The 19,454-nt window shown below is 29.9% G+C and overlaps 1 protein-coding gene and 1 pseudogene across 1 annotated transcript; both read left to right on the forward strand.

Moving 5' to 3' along the window:
• The first annotated feature begins 6,118 nt into the window (after positions 1 to 6,118).
• Positions 6,119 to 9,916, forward strand: LOC131595580 (calcium-dependent protein kinase 8-like). The gene is made up of 9 exons (XM_058867962.1): positions 6,119 to 6,892; positions 7,186 to 7,309; positions 7,425 to 7,568; positions 7,777 to 7,929; positions 8,085 to 8,200; positions 8,323 to 8,490; positions 8,909 to 9,139; positions 9,337 to 9,494; positions 9,655 to 9,916. Exons 1-9 carry the CDS (start codon positions 6,374 to 6,376, stop codon positions 9,659 to 9,661), a joined length of 1,620 nt encoding a protein of 539 aa, XP_058723945.1. The 5' UTR covers positions 6,119 to 6,373; the 3' UTR covers positions 9,662 to 9,916.
• Positions 9,917 to 10,223: 307 nt separating this feature from the next.
• LOC131595581 (calcium-dependent protein kinase 20-like) lies at positions 10,224 to 16,451 on the forward strand (annotated as a pseudogene).
• The last annotated feature ends 3,003 nt before the right edge of the window (positions 16,452 to 19,454 follow it).

Below are 19,454 nucleotides of genomic sequence, written 5' to 3' on the forward strand. Positions count from 1 at the left end.
ATTAAAAAATAATTAAAAATTAAAATAAAATTCCTCGTGGACTGCCACATAGGCAGCAAGAGAGAATCTTTGCTGCAATGTGGCAGTCAGGGGTATTTGAGGGGTATTTGATGGAATCTGGAAACTACTAGGGGGTTTGAAAAAAAAAACTTTATTAGGGGCTAAAATCAAACCCCCCTAATATTACAGGGGGTGTTGTATATTTAATCCAAAAATTAATGATTGTATAATGTAAGATAATATATTTTATATGGATAATCTTACAACAAAATTAGAAATTGAATCATATAGCCGGTATCTTCAACTTCCATATATGACCGATATGCAATTATCTTTATAATTGTATTAATTTATTAAGATAGCTATAAGGCCTGCTTACATATATGACCAACCTTACATATATGACCGACATGAAATTATCTTTATAACAATATTAATTTATTAAGATAGCTATGAGACATGAAGCGTCTAGAAAAAATTAGTATAAAATATAATTATGGAAAATAAAAATATAATAGCAAGAGAAACCCATACTTTTGTTGGGAGCACTGAAAGATAATTCCTTTCATGTGAATATAGAATTGCATTCAGAAATCTATATAAAAATAATGATACGTCAAATTTGTGGATAAGCGTTGAAAGATAGATATTTGAGTTAAACCTCAAAACAATGATATGTTAAATTTTTGGATGATGTAAATATTAGAGTTAAAAATATCAAAATACTTACATGAGATACCATTAACAAATGAATAATCTTTTACCCTGTGACGAAAATAAATTTAACAACCAATACACGTGTATAAAGTAAGAAATAAGAGATAAAAATTATCATACAAATTTGAAGATTAACACAAAAATGAAGATCTGGAAATAAAGTCACATATTTATACTCACATCGAAAAAAGAGGACCAATAGAAATTAATAAAATTATAACAGAAAAATTATTATTAAAATTTGATATTAATACAATTATTACATGAGTAATTTGAATTGAAGAGTTTTATAAACAGTAAATTCAATAAAAATGTAACGGAATTATTAAAATTAATTTATGTAAGAATTAAATTTTAAAAAAATGAGTAGTATTATAAACCGTCAATTCAATGATTATTTAAAGGGGAAATTAATGAAAGGCGTTATATAAAATTTTTCAACTAAAACATATTAATGGTAAATAAATTATAAAAATTAATTTATAATTATAGAGTGAAGACCCATTTTGGTCCCTCACAAATATTTCACGAGTCAAATTAGTCCATTACAAAAAAATTGACCCAATTTAACCCCTTACAAAATTTAACCGGATCATATTAGTCCTTCTGCTAATATTTTTCTCAAATCGGTTTTTTTCTACTTCTAAACCGGTTCTTTTCATACTTTTAAACCGTGACTGGACTGACACGTTAGATTTTTTTTTAAAATACTAAATTAATTTTTATTTTTAATTTCATTTTTAAACAGTTATCAATGAATAATATCAAAAAAACCAAAATTATTTCTTATAAAGTAATTTTTAAACAAGTAATTTCCATGATTTCTACTAATATTAACAAATTCTATACATAAGTTTTTACCTATGAGGTCTCAAGTCCAAGTCCCTTCAAGTTAAATGATTTTCACTTTACAACTAGACAAATCAATTTCTATCGTTAATAAAGTGACTATCATTTACAACTAAAAAAATCAATTTCTATTGTTTGTAAAGCGACTATTATTTACAACAAGACAAATCAATTTCAATTGTTAGTAAAGTGACTATCATTTACAACTAGATAAATCAATTTCTATTGTTAATAAAGTGATTATCATTTACAACTAGACAAATCAATTTCTACAGTTAGTAAAATGACTATCAATAACAACTAGACAAATCAATTTCTAATGTTAGTAAAGTGACTATCATTTACAAATAGACAAATCAATTTCTATTGTATTAAATTGACTGTCTTTTAATCTGAAGAGACTTAGGTTCGAGACCATATTGATACAAATTTTGTATTTTTTATTTTAAATTTAGAATTGTTTAAGATTAACCACATGTGTCTGAGTTCAACTCCTTATAAGAAACAATTTTGACTTTTTTTATATTATTAATTTATAATTGTTTAAAAATGAAATTAAAAATAAAAATCAATTTAGTATTAAAAAATAAAAAATAAATAAAATCCAACGTGGCAGTCCAGTCACAATTTAAAACTAGAAAAAAAACCGATTTGAGAAAAATATTAGCAGAAGGACTAATATGATCCGGTTAAATTTTGTAAGGGATTAAGTTGGGTCAATTTTTTTGTGAGGGACTAATTTGACTCGTGTAATATTTGTGAGGGACCAAAATGGGTCTTCACTCATAATTATATTAGTGTTATTAACTTTTATAATTTTTATATAATAATAAATAAAAACTGAAATTTCATTAAAAAAAATAGAAAACATATCCCTATTGTACATTTCAAATTTAAAAACATATAAAAAATAAATATTTTAAAATAAATGAATAATTTTTTTATAAATAAATTTAAAATATATTTTTATTTTATGTTATTAATATATTAAAACAAAATGCATATAAACTTTAAACTATTATATCAATAAATCTTTAGTGTTACTTTAAATTCTTATTTTTAAAAATATTTTATCTATTTTAATTCTTTAAAGCATATTTTTTTAGTTTGGTAAAAATATTTTTATTTTATATTATTAAATTACTGAAATGAAATGCTAAAGAACTTTAGACTATCCTATGAATATATATTTTATAAATATCAAGAATTTTGATTTAGGATAAAAAAATTTAGTAAATAATAATGCACAAAAAAAATAGTAAAATTTAAAATTTATATTTTATTTTTATTTTTATTTATATACATATATATTTTTATAAATTTATTAAGAAAATGAAAAATGATTTATTTGACTTTTGAATTTTTCAATGAAAACTATTTGTTTGACTTCTATATTTTTGTACGAATAATGGAATGATGGTTCAAAAATCAAGCATATGAAGAAGTATATTGGACAGGAAAAAAAATTAGAAAAGAAGGAAACATCAAAAGTACTATTTAAAAAAATAAGCAAAAAAGAAACAATAAAAAATAGTACCATTTAAAAAAATGGAAAAAAGGAAAGATCAAAAGTACCAGTAACAGTAACTATCATCAATTTAAAATTATTGTATGGCAATTTAAATATAATTTTTTATGGGTTGGGCTAAAATAGTAATAATTGTTTATGATATTAATATTTTTATTTTTAAAATGGTATAAATTTTGTTAAGTGTTAATAATACAAATCTCTTTTTTTTAACTATGATCATTTAATTTATAAAATAAATAAATTATATTAATTAACTTATTAATTGTATTAACAAATATTTAAATTTTAAAATAATTAATTATAGTTTATATTGAATGTAATTCTACAAAAAGAAATGTTGTTTGTATCCCTATAATCAAATATAGGGCTGGATTGTTTCATAAATTTAATCGTATATCCTTATTTAATCAATTACTTTTTATTGAATTTAAATAATATGGTGATATAAATATATATAATAATAATTTATGTTTGTAAAAGAAAATATATTCCTAACTATTAAATTGACATTTATACCTAAATTTAGTTTAGGTGAAAGTAAAACTTTTAGTTTTGTCTATTATAATATATAATCAGTATAAGCCTGATATCATTTATTTATTGAAGAATCTGAATTTCATACAATATTGAACACAAAAATGATATTATTTATATTTTATTAAATTTGTGATTGGATGATAAAATTAATATAAATATATAAAATTATATCAAAACAAAAAATAGTTTTATAATAAATTATTAATTATTGTCTAAAATAAAAATAAAAATATATCAAACTAAATTTTAAAATAGATAAAAAAAAAAGACAAAACAATATGCACTATTTTAAACTTAATGGTAGCCGTTAAATTTTTGGTAGTATTTTACTTTTACTAAATATCACATATGTATAGTTGTGATTCACCAACCGTGAATAGAATATAAACTTATAAGAGAAAATTTAAAATTTATTATGAAAAGAGGTTTATATAAACTATCAACTGCAAATATAAATAGATATAATATAAATTTTTATATTTTAACTTTATATATTATCAACTAAATATAAATATTTTTATTTTAATATATATATATATATATATATATATATATATATATATATATATATTAACAACTAAAATATATGAGATTTTAGGTAATTTTACTTTTAATAAAAAAAACATTATTGAATTGTTATTTATTAATTATAGTACATAATTTTTATTTTATTTTTAACATATATATATATATATATATATATATATATATAAATATTTGATAAGTTTTTTATCAAATATTTTTATAATTTATTTTCTTTATATATTAAATTAGAATGAGATTTTATTAAGGTGAATTCTTATTTACCCACCTCAAAAAGGTGGGTAAGGTTACGTTTAGTGTAAAATGCATTGAAAATATAAAACAATTATTCTATATGATAAATAATTAAATACATAAAAATTAAATGGTGTCATCTGATTGGTGGAGTGTACACTACCCATCTTTTTGTGATGGGTAGAGAAATTGTCCCCTTTTATTAATTGGTAGAATTTTGTGAGGTGACACGTAAGCATGATGTTTATGTGAGGATGACACATAAACAAACACTAGAGTTTTTGTTTAGGATTGTCATTATGACAACCTTAGATTTATATTAAGTAGATTTTCAATTTATTTCATATATATATATATATATATATATATATATATATATATAAGGTTTTTATCAAATATTTTTATAATTTTTTTCATGTATTAAATTAGAATGAGGTTTTATTAATTGGTAGAATTTTGTGAAAATAAGGTTGTTGCTCACCCGACACGATCGTACGAGGTCACAATTCACCCACCACGATCTTCCGGGGTGAACAGGAATTGGGGATCGAATGCGGGCAAAATTTCGGCCAATGGCTGAGATGTTCAGTCGACTCCCTCCCCTTTGTGGGGGTCCGGACCCCTTACGAGTGAGAAAAAAGGGCGGAGGAAAGAGGCCCTGACGAACCGTCATAATTAGTTAACACATAAGTATGAAGTTATGTGAGAATGACACATAAATAAAGACTAGGCTTTTTATCTAGAGTTGTCATTAGGGGTGGAAATAGGCTAGGCCGAGTTAGGCTTTGTCAAGCCTAAATCTGGTCTGTCAAAAAAACTGAAGCCTAAGTCTAGCCTGTAGCCTATGGTAGACTTATTTTTTAAGCCTGAGTCTAACCTTTTCGAAGGCCTGGTTAGCCTATATAAAAGGCTATTTGTTTTAGATATAGTAAATAAGCAATTAAAATAATGTTTAAACAAACTAACTTATTTCAACTTACCTATTAACATAAATTCTAGGAGACAATTTGTTTAAGAAAACTTATGTAAACAATATTCATATGGTCTTTTCATCTTATTTTCACAAGTTCTTCAAGATAACCAAGTTTTATTTTATATATTTTAATTCAAAGTACAAAACATAACATAATGATCATAAAAAAAATATTCATATTTATTTAAATAGGTCGACATGATAGACTTAAAATGTTTTTTTTAAGGCTTGAGGCCTAACCTTTTTAATTAAATAGACTTATAAAAAAGCATAAGTCTTTTCTATTTAAAAATAATGTGTGACCTGTCCTGAACCTATATAAACTAACATCTAAACCGCTGTTATCCGCCTGACCTATTTCCATTCCTAATTATCATCGTTACAATTTTAGATTTATATAGTATTATATTAAACAGATGATAGAATAAAAATGAAGTACTCGTTTAAAATGTTGGTAAGATTAGCACTGGCAGAATCAGAATGAGCGTGAAGTAACGCGTAGATTAATAATTAAATGGCATTACCGGAATTACACAAAGGAAAAAGATGGCAGTCAACGAAGCATCCCATCTCATCAACCACAAACATAATTACCCCCATACAGGTAGGTAAAGTAAGGTGATTACAATTTGCCAAAAATATAAATTAAAAAAAAAAAGAGAGTAAATCATTTAAAAAGTGTGACATTGTTTTAACGAGAGAAAGGTCATTCATGAAGACAAATATAGTAAAGTAACAAATCAGGACATTGAGTTTCGCTTTTATTTATAATTCTAGAGAAAGAGAAAATTCAAAAGAGAGAAAGAGGAAGAGAAAGAAGGAAGGAGACCATGGACATGCCGTCTGCTCATCGTCTTTGACCATCTCCTTCCTTTCACATTCTCTTTTTATTTTATTTCTCTCCCAAAACCCTCCCTTATGTCATCATTATAATCATAATCTGAGTTCCACCAAATTAACAATCTAATTACACACAGATCTTTTAGATCATGGGAAATTGCTGTACAATTCCAAATGTCAAGAACCTCAAACAAAAACCAAAGGAAAGGCAAGAAAAGCCCAAGAAAGATGAGAAGACCAGGACCAAGAAAAACAAGAAGAACAATAACAATAACACCAAGCTAGAGGTGTTGAAAGAGCCCACGGGCCGAGAGATCGGGCTTAGTTACGAACTGGGGAGGGAACTTGGGAGAGGAGAATTCGGTATAACGTATTTATGTAAAGATAGGAAAACGGGACAGGAATTGGCCTGCAAATCGATTTCTAAGAATAAGCTTAGAACTGCGATTGATATTGAAGATGTGAGAAGAGAAGTTGAAATCATGAGGCATTTGCCTAAGCATCCTAACATCGTTACGTTGAAGGATACCTTTGAAGATGACGAAGACGTTCATCTTGTTATGGAACTTTGTGAAGGTGGTGAACTCTTCGATCGCATCGTTGCTAGAGGACATTACACCGAACGCGCCGCGGCTTCCGTCGTTAGAACAGCCGTCCAAGTTGTTCAGGTCATGATCATCATCCTCCTCTCTCTTATGTTTATTAATTTTAAGTTTTTCACCTTTATTATTATACGTTAACAAGGATGTTATTAGTTGATTCTACCCGGACTCACGGATTAATTATTGCAGTTACGCGCAGAGGTTATCTGGTTTCTACTAAAAAAAGAATGTTATTAATTATTCTTATTTTTCCGAAATGATAATTTGCTGCACTTGTGAAAATTTTGATTATTATGCCCGGACTCACGGATTAAATGTGGGATATAGTGTTGATTATTATGTGTTTTTTTGTGTTTTAGATGTGCCACAAACATGGTGTGATGCATCGGGATCTTAAGCCCGAGAACTTTTTGTTTGCGGACAAGAAGGAGACATCGCCTTTGAAGGCTATTGACTTTGGTTTGTCAATTTTCTTTAAACCAGGTAATGCTTTTTACTAGTTACAGAATCAGGATGATGTTGCTTGAAGATTGATCTTTATGTTTTGTTTGGTCCTGCTATCCAAGTACAGTTAGTTGAAGTTTGTTATTCTCTGCAGGTGATAAATTTAATGAGATAGTTGGAAGTCCATATTACATGGCCCCTGAAGTATTGAAAAGAAATTATGGCCCCGAAGTTGATATCTGGAGTGCTGGAGTCATTCTTTACATCTTACTTTGTGGTGTCCCTCCTTTTTGGGCAGGTTGGTTTTTGTCTTTTGAATGTTGTATTTGGCCTTGGTGAGTCAGAAATCTTAAATAGTCCAAAATACGCATGTAGGTCAATGTGAGACTAACTTTTTTTGTTACTATAACCTATTTGTAATGGTCTTGTTGTCAGAAAATAATTTACCATGATCTTTCTTGTGTTATAAATTTAATTTTTTAAAACTTCTATTTCTTAAAATGCAGAAACTGAACAGGGAGTTGCTCAAGCAATTATAAAGTCGGTTCTTGACTTTAAAAGGGATCCATGGCCAAAGGTTTCTGATAATGCAAAAGACCTTGTTAAGAAGATGCTTGATCCTGATCCAAAGCGCCGGCTTACTGCACAGGAAGTGTTAGGTAATATGTAGTTCATATAATTGAATGCTTATGTAGCTAATGTAAAACAGAGCTGTATGGAATATTTTCTGCTTAGCTGATGAACAATTTTGTCTACAAACAAGTTGAAAAATTGAAAAGTGGGAATGTTAACGTTGCCTGTTAACTGAATGCAGATCATCCATGGTTGCAGAATGCAAAGACAGCTCCTGATGTTTCATTAGGAGAAACCGTTAGAGCAAGGCTGATGCAATTTTCTGTAATGAACAAACTTAAGAAAACAGCATTGAGGGTAATGTTTCATTAATACTTGAATATCTCGTGGGAAGTGATTTCTAAAATAGTTTTCCATTCATGACCCTTCTATTTTGGTATTTTTTTTTATTTGGTTATATTGGACTTTCGTGCGAGCAGGTGATTGCAGATCATTTGTCTGTAGAAGAAGTTGCTGGAATTAAAGAGGGATTCCATGTGATGGACACAGAAAATAATGGGAAAATTAACATGGAGGAACTTCGAGTAGGGTTGATTAAGCTAGGCCACCAAATTCCTGATGCAGATGTCCAAATACTCATGGAAGCTGTGAGTGTATTCTCTTTAATTAAGTGTTTAATAGCATAAACACTTATCATATAAGTGCTTATGTGGAAGTTATTCTATAACAGAAGATAGGATAAAGTCAAACGGTTTTATATTAGCTATAAGTTATTCTCTAGAGCCTATGAAAATAAGCTGAAAAACAATTTCTAGACATGTTATAAACTGTTTTTATAAGCTCTCTCAAAAAGTATTTATGCTGATGGATATACTCAAATAAGTCAATACAAATAGTCCCTTTAGGAGTGTATTGGACCATTGTTTCATAGTAGTCATTGTTGAACTAATAATTTGTCACAAGCAGACAATCTTAATTCTCCCAATTCTTTTTCCTCTTTAATAAAAGGTACTACATATCCTTTAAGTCTCTTCAACTTCTAATCTTTGGGAGCTGCTTTTACAGGGTGACGTAGACAAAGATGGGTACCTAGATTATGGAGAGTTTGTAGCCATTTCTATTCATCTGAGAAAGATATCCCATGATGAGCACCTCCACAGAGCATTTCAATTTTTTGATAAAAACGAATCTGGGTATATTGAACTTGAGGAGTTACGTAATGCTTTAGCTGACGAGATTGACCAAAACAATGAAGAAGTTATTACTGCAATTATGCATGATGTGGACACAGACAAGGTTATTATATTTCACTTTTGGTCAGAATTTTCAATGAATCTTTTGTTTATGCTTTTTTCCCCGCTTGGTAACATTCTGCATCTTTGAAACACCACCTATGTGTATAGATCCTTTCTACCGATGTTTTTTGGAGATGTTTCATTTGGCTATATTTGGAAATTGGAACCAGTCTGATATATTTCTTCATGAAATTGTAGGATGGAAAAATAAGTTATGAGGAATTTGCTGCAATGATGAAGGCTGGAACAGATTGGAGAAAAGCATCAAGGCAGTATTCGCGAGAGAGGTTTACCAGTCTTAGTCTGAAACTGATGAAGGAGGGGTCAGTAAAATTGAGCAATGACAATGAGGCTAGGTGACTTTAGAAAATGGCTAATTTTAGCCCTTGAAAAGCAAATATTATAAAGAAGAAGTCATCATCATTTTTCTATTTTCATTCATTATAATTCTTTTATATCTTATTATTCTTAATTGATACTGAGATCCCCTCCCCCCATTTTTGGGGGTTGATATAGGATATAGGTTGGAGTGTATGTTTGGGTAGCTGTTGTTGGAGCCCCAAACTCAGTTTGTTGTATAGAAGCAAGCAACGATACACATCCTTTTTGGTGCCAACTGAGCAGTGATGTCTGTTTGATTTGCAGTTTTTTTCCACTCTTTTGGTTTGTTAAGGTTATCATTTGAGAAAATACAAGATGGGAGGATTGGACAAATCATCAAATTGTGTTGCTATAAATATTTCAAATATCACAGAGTACAATGACTAATCATTTGACACTTTTAGCCTAATGTTTATATTTTTGCTGTGTAAAATGCACCTGTAGATAGGGATGGCATTTTTAGCCAGGTGAAATGAAATAACAAATTGTATGACTTTCTGGAATACAGATTGTACTGCATTTATGAATGAAACTTGTAAGATATTGGTTATTGATTAACAGCACTAACAGTTATGATTAACAACACTAATAACTTTCTTAAACAAAACTGTTATATTTTTTTAGAATTTGTTCTGTGGTAAAAGGAGAGAGGGAAATATGGAGAAAGTGAATTTTGTTGGTGCGGTGATGAGTGTCTCCAGTGCAGTGGAGCGAGGTGTATCGTTAAGGTTATGATTCCAACGTCCAATTCAGTATAGGTGTATCTGCAAGGTTATGATTCCAACGTCCAATTCAGTATAGTCACATAGATGTAGTTGCAAGAGGGAGAGGGAGAATATACATGAGAGAGTTTATATGTGTGTGATAGGCTCAAAACATACATCAGCGCATGAGAGAGTTTATGTGTGTGATAGGCTCAAAACATACATCAGCGCATGAGAGAGTTTATGTGTGTGATAGGCTCAAAACATACATCAGTGTAGTAAAAAGTTATCGTTCCCCAAGAAGCTATTTGGTTTACTGATTTCTATGCCTTTGGTGATTAACTAAAACGATGAAAAAAAGGTTTGATATGTTTCAATTGATTTAAATTTATAAAATATTAGTTTGAGGATCAGCACCAAACATCATAAAAAAGAAAGATAAGGAATTCTACAAGACGAAGAAGAGAAAAAGTTCCAAAGGTCGTAGAGTTCCGAGGATGAATATGCCAACCTATGCTTGATGGCACGTAAGAAATGTGATTCGTCAAAGGTATATAATTCTGACTCCGAAAATGAAAATTTTCGTACAGTGAGTTATCTAAAAGTTTTAGTGACATGTATGACGGTTCCATAAAATGTGTTTAACTCTTGAACACGAGATAAATAATATTAATCGTGCTTTAGATTGTCTTAAAGACACACACGTCTCTTATTGGTGAGCGTTATAATGTTTCTAATACTTTAGTTGAGAAGATGGAAAAAGTGAAACATGTTGAATGTCCAATTTTAAAATTTGAAATTGAAAATCTCAAAGGACAATTAACTCATGTTACTTCACCATATTATTCTTGTTCTAGCTCTTCAAGTGGTAGGAGAAATAGAAGAAGCATTTCATCTAAAACCATTTTTTTTTCAAAGAATAATATGGTCTAAAAAATACACATACGTTAACATAGAATATTAAGAAGAAATGCTACAATGACATAATGAGAGAGTATAAATAATTAAACTTTACTTATAGACAAAGTCATCAGCTTTGAGGATCATCTCCTTCTTTTCCTCTGACATTCCAAAGTCTTCCCTAAATCTTGTTTCTTCCACTGCCATCATAATTCTGTTTACTTACTGAGTCAGATTAGTTGAAATTGAAACCACTCGATGGGAAATTGGTGGGCAAATGTATTCCGTTTGAACAAGAAACCAAAAGTAACGCTAACGCAAAAACCCAAACTGGTGGTGCTACAAAGGCCAATGGAAAAGTTGATTGGGACTAGATACGAGTTAGGGAGGAGACTAGACCTTGGAGAATCCGGAACTACATACTTTTGCAAAGACAAAATTACGGGAGAAGAACTTGCTTGCAAGTTGATCTCCAAGAATAAGCTTAAAACAGCGACTGATATTGAAAATGTCAGAAGAGAGGTTGAAATCATGAGGTATTTACCCAAACACCCAAACATCGTCTCCTTAAAGTATATTTATGAAGATGACGATCACGTTCATCTTTTCATGGAACTCTGTGAAGGTGATTTTCTTTTCGATAGAACCGTTGCTAGAGGATACTACACCGAACCCACCGCAGCTTCTATAGTTAAAACCATCGTCCAAGTTGTTCAGGTTATAAACAATCACCGTTCTTAGAAACTCTCAATTCTCTCTTTTTCTTTTCAATTTTTTAACTATAGTTGCTAATTATGTTTGATTATATGATTTTTTTTTCCAGATTATTATTTTGTTGTTGTGTTTTAGATATGCCACAAACATGGTGTCATGCATCGGAATCTCAACCTCGAGCATATTTTGTTTGCAAACAAGAGGAGTATACCACCTTTGAAAGTTAGTGACTTTCGTTACTCAATTTTCTTTAAACCAGGTAATTCTTTTTACTGCAAGTTTCAGTCCGGCTATATAGGGATAGCAAGCAGACCTAAACCCAAGTCAACTGGTAAAAATCTGAGTTGACTGAGTTTGGGTTCAGGTACCATCCGATATTTCGGATGCGAGTTTGGATAGTATAAAACGCGCATCCGAAATCACACCTACTTATATATATATATATATATATATATATATATATATATATATATATATATATATATATATATATATATATATATATATATATATATATATATATATATATATATATATATATATATATATATATATATATATATATATATATATATATATATATATATATATATATATATATATATATATAGGAGGGTTATATTGACTCCAAGAGTAAGTGTTCAACACTTACTCCAAATCATAACCATTGATTTTCATTAATCTAACGGTTTTAATTGTTCATTTAATCTAGTTATTTTTGAAAATATTTTTCTATATAAAATTTTAATTAAAACCGTTGGATTAATGATAATCAATGGTTATGATTTGGAGTAAGTGTTTTACACTTACTCTTGGAGTCAATATAACCCTCCTCATATATATATATATATATATATATATATATATATATATATATATATATATATATATATATGAGAAAGGATCAAATGACACTAAGGTGTCAAAGTTTAACTTGACACCAAAATAGTAAAAATATATATAGCATATTTTTCTCCTAAAAAATAGGTTATTTAGTATCACCGTTTGATCAATTCTTTTAACGGTTGAGATTTGATGTCAAATTAAACTTTGACACCTTGGTGTCATTTGATCCTATCCCTATATATATATATATATATATATATATATATATATATATATATATATATATATATATATATATATATATAATGAAAATACACTGTAACTGAAATTCAAACCATTAATTTTTGTAAACGTTTGACTTTTTCTTTAAATTACATATAAATTATTTATTTTTAAAGGTTGTGGTGTATTGATTGTTATTTTATGTATTTTGTTGCGGTTTCGGATTTGGGTGAAAAAACCCTAACCCAACTGGTGTGGGCATTAATGTTATTTTGCCAACTGAACAACATTTGGGTTCGGGTGCGGGTTTAAATAGTGTGAAACCCGCACCCAACCCGTTGCCATCCCTACTGCTATCCATGTACATTTAACTGAAGATGGTCTTTCTCACTGCAGGTGAAAGATTTAATGAGATTGTTGGAAGTCCATATTACATGGCCCCTGAAGTATTAAAAAGAAATTATGGCCCTGAAATTGATATATGGAGCGCTGGAGTAATTCTTTACATCTTACTTTATGGTGTCCCTCCGTTTTGGGCCGGTTGGTTTTTGTCTTTGTATTTGGCCTTCGTGAATTAGAAATCTTAAATAGCCCAAAATACACATGTAGGTCTCTTGTATTCAAAACCATGATATTTCGTATGTGGATGAAGATGGTATTTTTGTACTTAAAATGCAGAAACTGAGCAGGGAGTTGCTCAAGCAATTATACGGTCGGTTCTTGACTTTAAAAGGGAGCCATGGCCAAAGGTTTCTGATAATGCAAAAGACCTTGTTAAGAAGATGCTTGATCCTGATCCTAAGCACCGGCTTACTGCACATGAAGTGTTAGGTAATATGCCGTTTATATAATTGAATGTTTAGGTAGGTAATACAAAACAGAATTGTATGGAATATTTTCTGCTTAGCCGATGAACATTTTTGTCTACCAAAAAGTTGAAAAATGAAATGTGGCAATACTAACATTGCGTGTTAACTAAATGCAGATCATCCATGGTTGCAGAATGCAAAGACAGCTTCTGCTAAGAACAAATTTAAGAAAACAGTACTGAGGGTAATGTTTCATTAATACTTGAATATCCCATGGGAAATGATAACTAAAATAGTTTTCCATTCATGACCCTTCTATTTTGTTATTCTGGTATATTGGACTTTTGTGCGAGCAGGTGATTGCAGATCATTTGTATGTAGAAGTTGCTGGAATTAAAGAGGGATTCCATGTGATGGACACAGATAATAATGGGAAAATTAACATTGACGAACTTCGAGTAGTGTTGATTAAGCTAGGCCACCAAATTCCAGATGCAGATGTCCAAATACTCATGGAAACTGTAAGTGTATTCCCTTTATTTGGGATCTTTTTTTTTGGTACCATAATGGATGTGTATAGAAATAAGTAGTTTATCAAAAACAAATTGTCAACTTGGTTGATTTTCTTGTTTAGACTAACATTTTAATTAAGTGTTTATAGCATAAGCACTAATCTTATGAGTGTTCATGTGTAAGCTATTCTATAACAAAAGATAACACAAAGTCAAACTGTTTTTATATTAGCTATAAGCTATTCTCTAAATGGGCTAAAAATGAACATGTCAAAAATTATTTTCATAAGTTCTCTCAAAAAGTATTTATGCTGATAGATAAACTTAAATAAGTCAATACAAATGGACCCTTGAGGAGTGTATTGTTTCAAACACACTGTAATAGACATGTTTCATAGTAGCCATGTTTGAACTAATTATTTGACACAAGCAGACAATCTTAACTCTTATGGTTCTTTTTCCTCTTTAATATTAAAAGTACTATATGAAGGTACTGCATATCCTTTAAGAGGTGTCTCTTCAACTTCTAATCTTTGGGAGCTGCTTTTACAGGATGACGTAGACAAAGATGAGTACCTAGATTATGGAGAGTTTGTAGCCATTTCTATTCATCTGAGAAAGATATTCCGTGATGAACACCTCCACAGAGCATTCCAATTTTTGATAAAAACGAATCTGGGTATATTGAGCTTGAGGAGTTACGTAACGCCTTAGCTGACGAGATTGACAAAAACAGTGAGGAAGTCATTAATGCAATTATGCATGATATGGACACAGATAAGGTTAGTATATTTCACTTTTGGTCAGAATTTTCAATGAATGTTTGTTTACGCCTTATTTCCCACTTGGTAACATTCTGCATCATTGGAACACCACCTAGATATAGATCCTTTCTACTGGTGTTTTATGGAGATGTTTAAATTTGTCTATACGAATTATTCTTGATCAAAATTATAAGTTTAAACCAATTTTTTTTTTTTTTTGAATTCAAGTTTAAACCAAATTTACTTGTACTTGATGTTTCATTTGTCTATATTAGGAAATTGGAACCACTCTGATATATTTCTTTGTGAATTTGTAGGATGGAAAAATAAGTTATGAGGAATTTGCTGCAATGATGACAGCTGGAACAGATTGGAGAAAAGCATCATGGCAGTATTTGCGAGAGAGGTTTACCAGTCTAAGTCTGAAACTGATGAAGGAAGGGTCCCTAAAATTGAGCAATGAGGCTAGATGACTTTAGAACTATGAAGCATGGACTCTGACACGGATACCGCGACACGACTCGGACACTTCGACACCGATAACATAAAAAACATAGGACACCGACACTGTTACATATACCATAGTATTTAAGCTTCAATTCTTTATATATTATTAAAAGTGTTAAAAAATTTCTAATAAAAATTTCGAATGATAGGTAAGGTAAAGTTTTTATAATAAGGTTTATACTCAAAATTCAATGGTAAAAGCTCCATTTTCACCTTCACAATTTCTTAGTATATTGTTGTTAATCCTTCTATTTTTAGAATCTTAAAGCTATGACCTTAAGAAGTAGGACTTTCACCACATACTCTGTTATTATATGACACAACTTCCTCATTTTCCCTTTCTTGACCGGTATTTACCATTATACATATCACCAATCCTTCAGGAGGAAGTGGTTCAAATAAGCACTCCTTAATGTTATGATTAATTATATCAAATATGCAGCAAAAATATTTAAAGGTAGGACTTTTCGTAAGTTTTGAAAGTAAAAACTCGATATTTTCATCTCCCACTTCAAATGTAAGTTTTTCACACTTAACATCTACAATGTATACAATAGTGGTGAAGAAAGGTCTTTCTTACAAGATATGAATTTCAGAATCTTCCTCCATTTCCATTATAACGAAGTCTGGGGAAGTGATAAGTTGCTCTCTCCTTATTGGCACATCTTCTAAGATTTCTATTGGATGTTTGATGGACCAGAATGTTAATTGTAATGATATTTGTAGGTTTCATTCTACTGATGTCAAGCTTCCTATAGATTGACATGAGCATAAGGCTCACACTTGCTCCCAGGTTGCACAGGGCTTTCTCAAAGCTCATTGTATCTATAACACATTGAATTGAAAAACTTGTGGATCTTCCAGCTTAGATGGTAACTTATTTTGAATTATGGAATTTCATTCTCAATACCACTATTTATTTATCTTCTAACCTTCACCTGATCGTGAATAATGTTTTAAGAAATTTGGCATAAGATGGTATTTGAGACAAAGCCTCTATAAAAGGGATATTTATCTATAATTTTCTTAAAATTTTCCTTGATTTTTTCCTTCGCAAATCTTTGTGGAAATAACATTTGGTTGTTTATATGGAGGAGGAGCAACAAATGATTTCTCTTTTTCTTTTTCCACAACCTAACCCATAAAAATAATAATAGTAATAATAATAATGATGATAATAATAGTAATAACGCACATATATATATATATATATATATATATATATATATATATATATATATATATATATATATATATATATATATATATATATATATATATATATGTATTTGTTATGATAAATTGTTAACAAATATAATATATTCATAATAACAACCGTTTAATAGGCCTATCTGTTGAAGGCCCAATACAAAATACATTTCATGATGCAAACAATTGAGAAACCAAAGAAAATAAAATACAATGGATTTAATAGAAGAAACCGTGTAGTAGAAGGAACATAACAGGTCTGCAGAGAAGTAATAGTAGCTTTGGAACTTACAAAAATTAAATAATTTGTGCAATTGTTATTGGAAACGTCCCAAAGTACTCTCATCTCTCCATTCTATTTTTTTTTCGTTTCATAATCCTTCTCTGTAGCTCCTCACTTCCTATCTCTTGTCAATTTTTTTCTGCCTTAGACAGGATGAAGACGACATCGAGTAGTCAGAGAGTTGCCTCACAGTTGATCAATGCGCACGAGAATCCCACGGTCAATCGACGAAGAAATGGTTGCCATGGTTGGATCTCAGACGACTCCGTTTCATGCAACACGTAATTAGAATTTAATCTTGTTTTTTGTCGAACACGATGTATATATGCTGTTAACAGGCAAAAAAAAAGTTATTTATCAATCTGTATGTATTAGGGTATTTTTATTTTGCTGGTGTTTATTTGGGTCAATTAGGGCTTTGCGTTTAAGATTCAACGAATATCCCATATTTCATTAGTGGAGGTTAAAGTTTGGAATATTTGTTAGAGTCATTGAATGAAAAACAATATGAATTCTATTGGTTTGTATGTCTGTTGATATAATTTCTGTCCCAATTTGATCATGATTGTTGCATATATATATATATATATATATATATATATATATATATATATATATATATATATATATATATTTATTATCTGTTTGCTGGATATGTTGATACATGTAATCGATGGGACTTTTGTTGATATCATATTATGATTTTTATAGTATCTTAGTACACGTCTCTCTTTGTTCAGTGAGGAAGCTGCCATGGAAGTAGTTAAAGAACTTGTTGATGAGGTGGGAGAATCATCTGGAAAAAGGAAACCTGCAAAAAAAAAAGTTAGGTTTGCAGAAGCTCAAGAAACAGCAGCTTTAGTTCGACCAATGAACAACAAAAGTATTTTTATCAATGAAGTGAAGGTCGAAAAAATTGATTCTGACTATGCTGGCAGGCAGGAAGCTCGCATAGTAGAAGGAATTACGAAGAAGTCATCGACTGTCGTTACCAAAAGAGCTGGGAATAAAGTAACGGGTAGAAAGATGAGTACTAACAGGAATGGTTCTGGCGGTTCAGACCCTGAAGAAGTAGTAGCCAATGGAACTAAGAAAGGGCAGTTGAAAAATGGGAGGAAGGCATTCAATCCATTTAAAGTTAAGGTGGCAACGAATGGGGCGAAGAAAACATATTGTTGGGAAATTGCAATCAAAAATGGAAAAACTAAGAGAGGAAATGTTCAGGTAATTTAAATATGTTATCGAATTTTGTCTTGTAATCTATTTGATGTTCTCCAGTAGTTTTAATACAATGTATGTTTGAGACAAAATTGAACCGAATTATGTATGTATTATTGCAGCATTTTCCTAAAGAGGTATCAAAGTATTGCTTGCCAATGAATCAAAAGGAGATTATTATTAGAGATATCGATTTTCATCAAGAATTCAGGTGTACAATCAACACTGCTAATTGCAATGGTGTGCCAAGTCCTTATGAAAAGTACATGACAAAGGGGTGGTACGATTTTGTGAAGACCAAAGGTTTTAAGAGGGGAGACACTTTGAGATGTGAGATGCCTCGCTTTACTCCATTTCTATACGTCGCATTGAAAGATAAATGATGGAAAAGGAGCAGTGTTGAAGTGGGAAATGCTGGTGAAGTTATCATTTGGGATGCAATTGTGTTCTCTATTTTTGGAAAGATGTTTTACACTGTTATTTGAGCTGTAATGTTATTAATGTTGTTTGCTTGACCATTTTGGATGTGAAAATGTCATGTAAGAAATTATGAACACTCTGTGTGTTGATGTTGAATTGTTATCTGGTGTATGAATTTAAGAACAAATGGTTTATGATGACAATGTTTTATTAAGCTTATTGGTTTATGATATAGATGTTATATATAACAGCTGCTGAATGTATATTTCAAGCATTGTATGGTTTATATCTATTTCAAAAATACTTTTATTTATACAAATATTTTAAACGTATTTAATATTATATATGAAACAGTTCTTATGTTTTATATTCTATCAATATGAATTATTAAAATAAACCAAAATTTGTAAAATTGATTATTATATACTGAGTATCATATAACCATATGAGAAAATGAGTAATTACTATAACTACAACTTAACCAACCATGGTTCTACAATACAGGCCCATAACTATTTACAGACCCAATTTTTATATTGTATCTAAGTGTATATATAGGTACATTTCTAATAGGACAGCCAAAACACCAAATATTTTATTATCAGTCTAACTTTGAAGATGGTGAAATGGGGAGTCCCCTTTGTTCCTTCTCCTACCAGCAGGTAATTGGTTTTTTCATGCTCAAATAAGTTGGCATTTGAAAGATAAGTTAAAAGTCTCATAATTATTTATGCATGCATGAGGAAAAAACTTGGTGGTGTAAAGAGATGATGCACAACAAAATTTTTTTTATTCAGTATATTGACAGATCTAGCAATTTCATTTTT

Source organism: Vicia villosa, linkage group LG4, assembly GCF_029867415.1.
Source record: "Vicia villosa cultivar HV-30 ecotype Madison, WI linkage group LG4, Vvil1.0, whole genome shotgun sequence".
Classification (NCBI taxonomy): domain Eukaryota; kingdom Viridiplantae; phylum Streptophyta; class Magnoliopsida; order Fabales; family Fabaceae; genus Vicia; species Vicia villosa.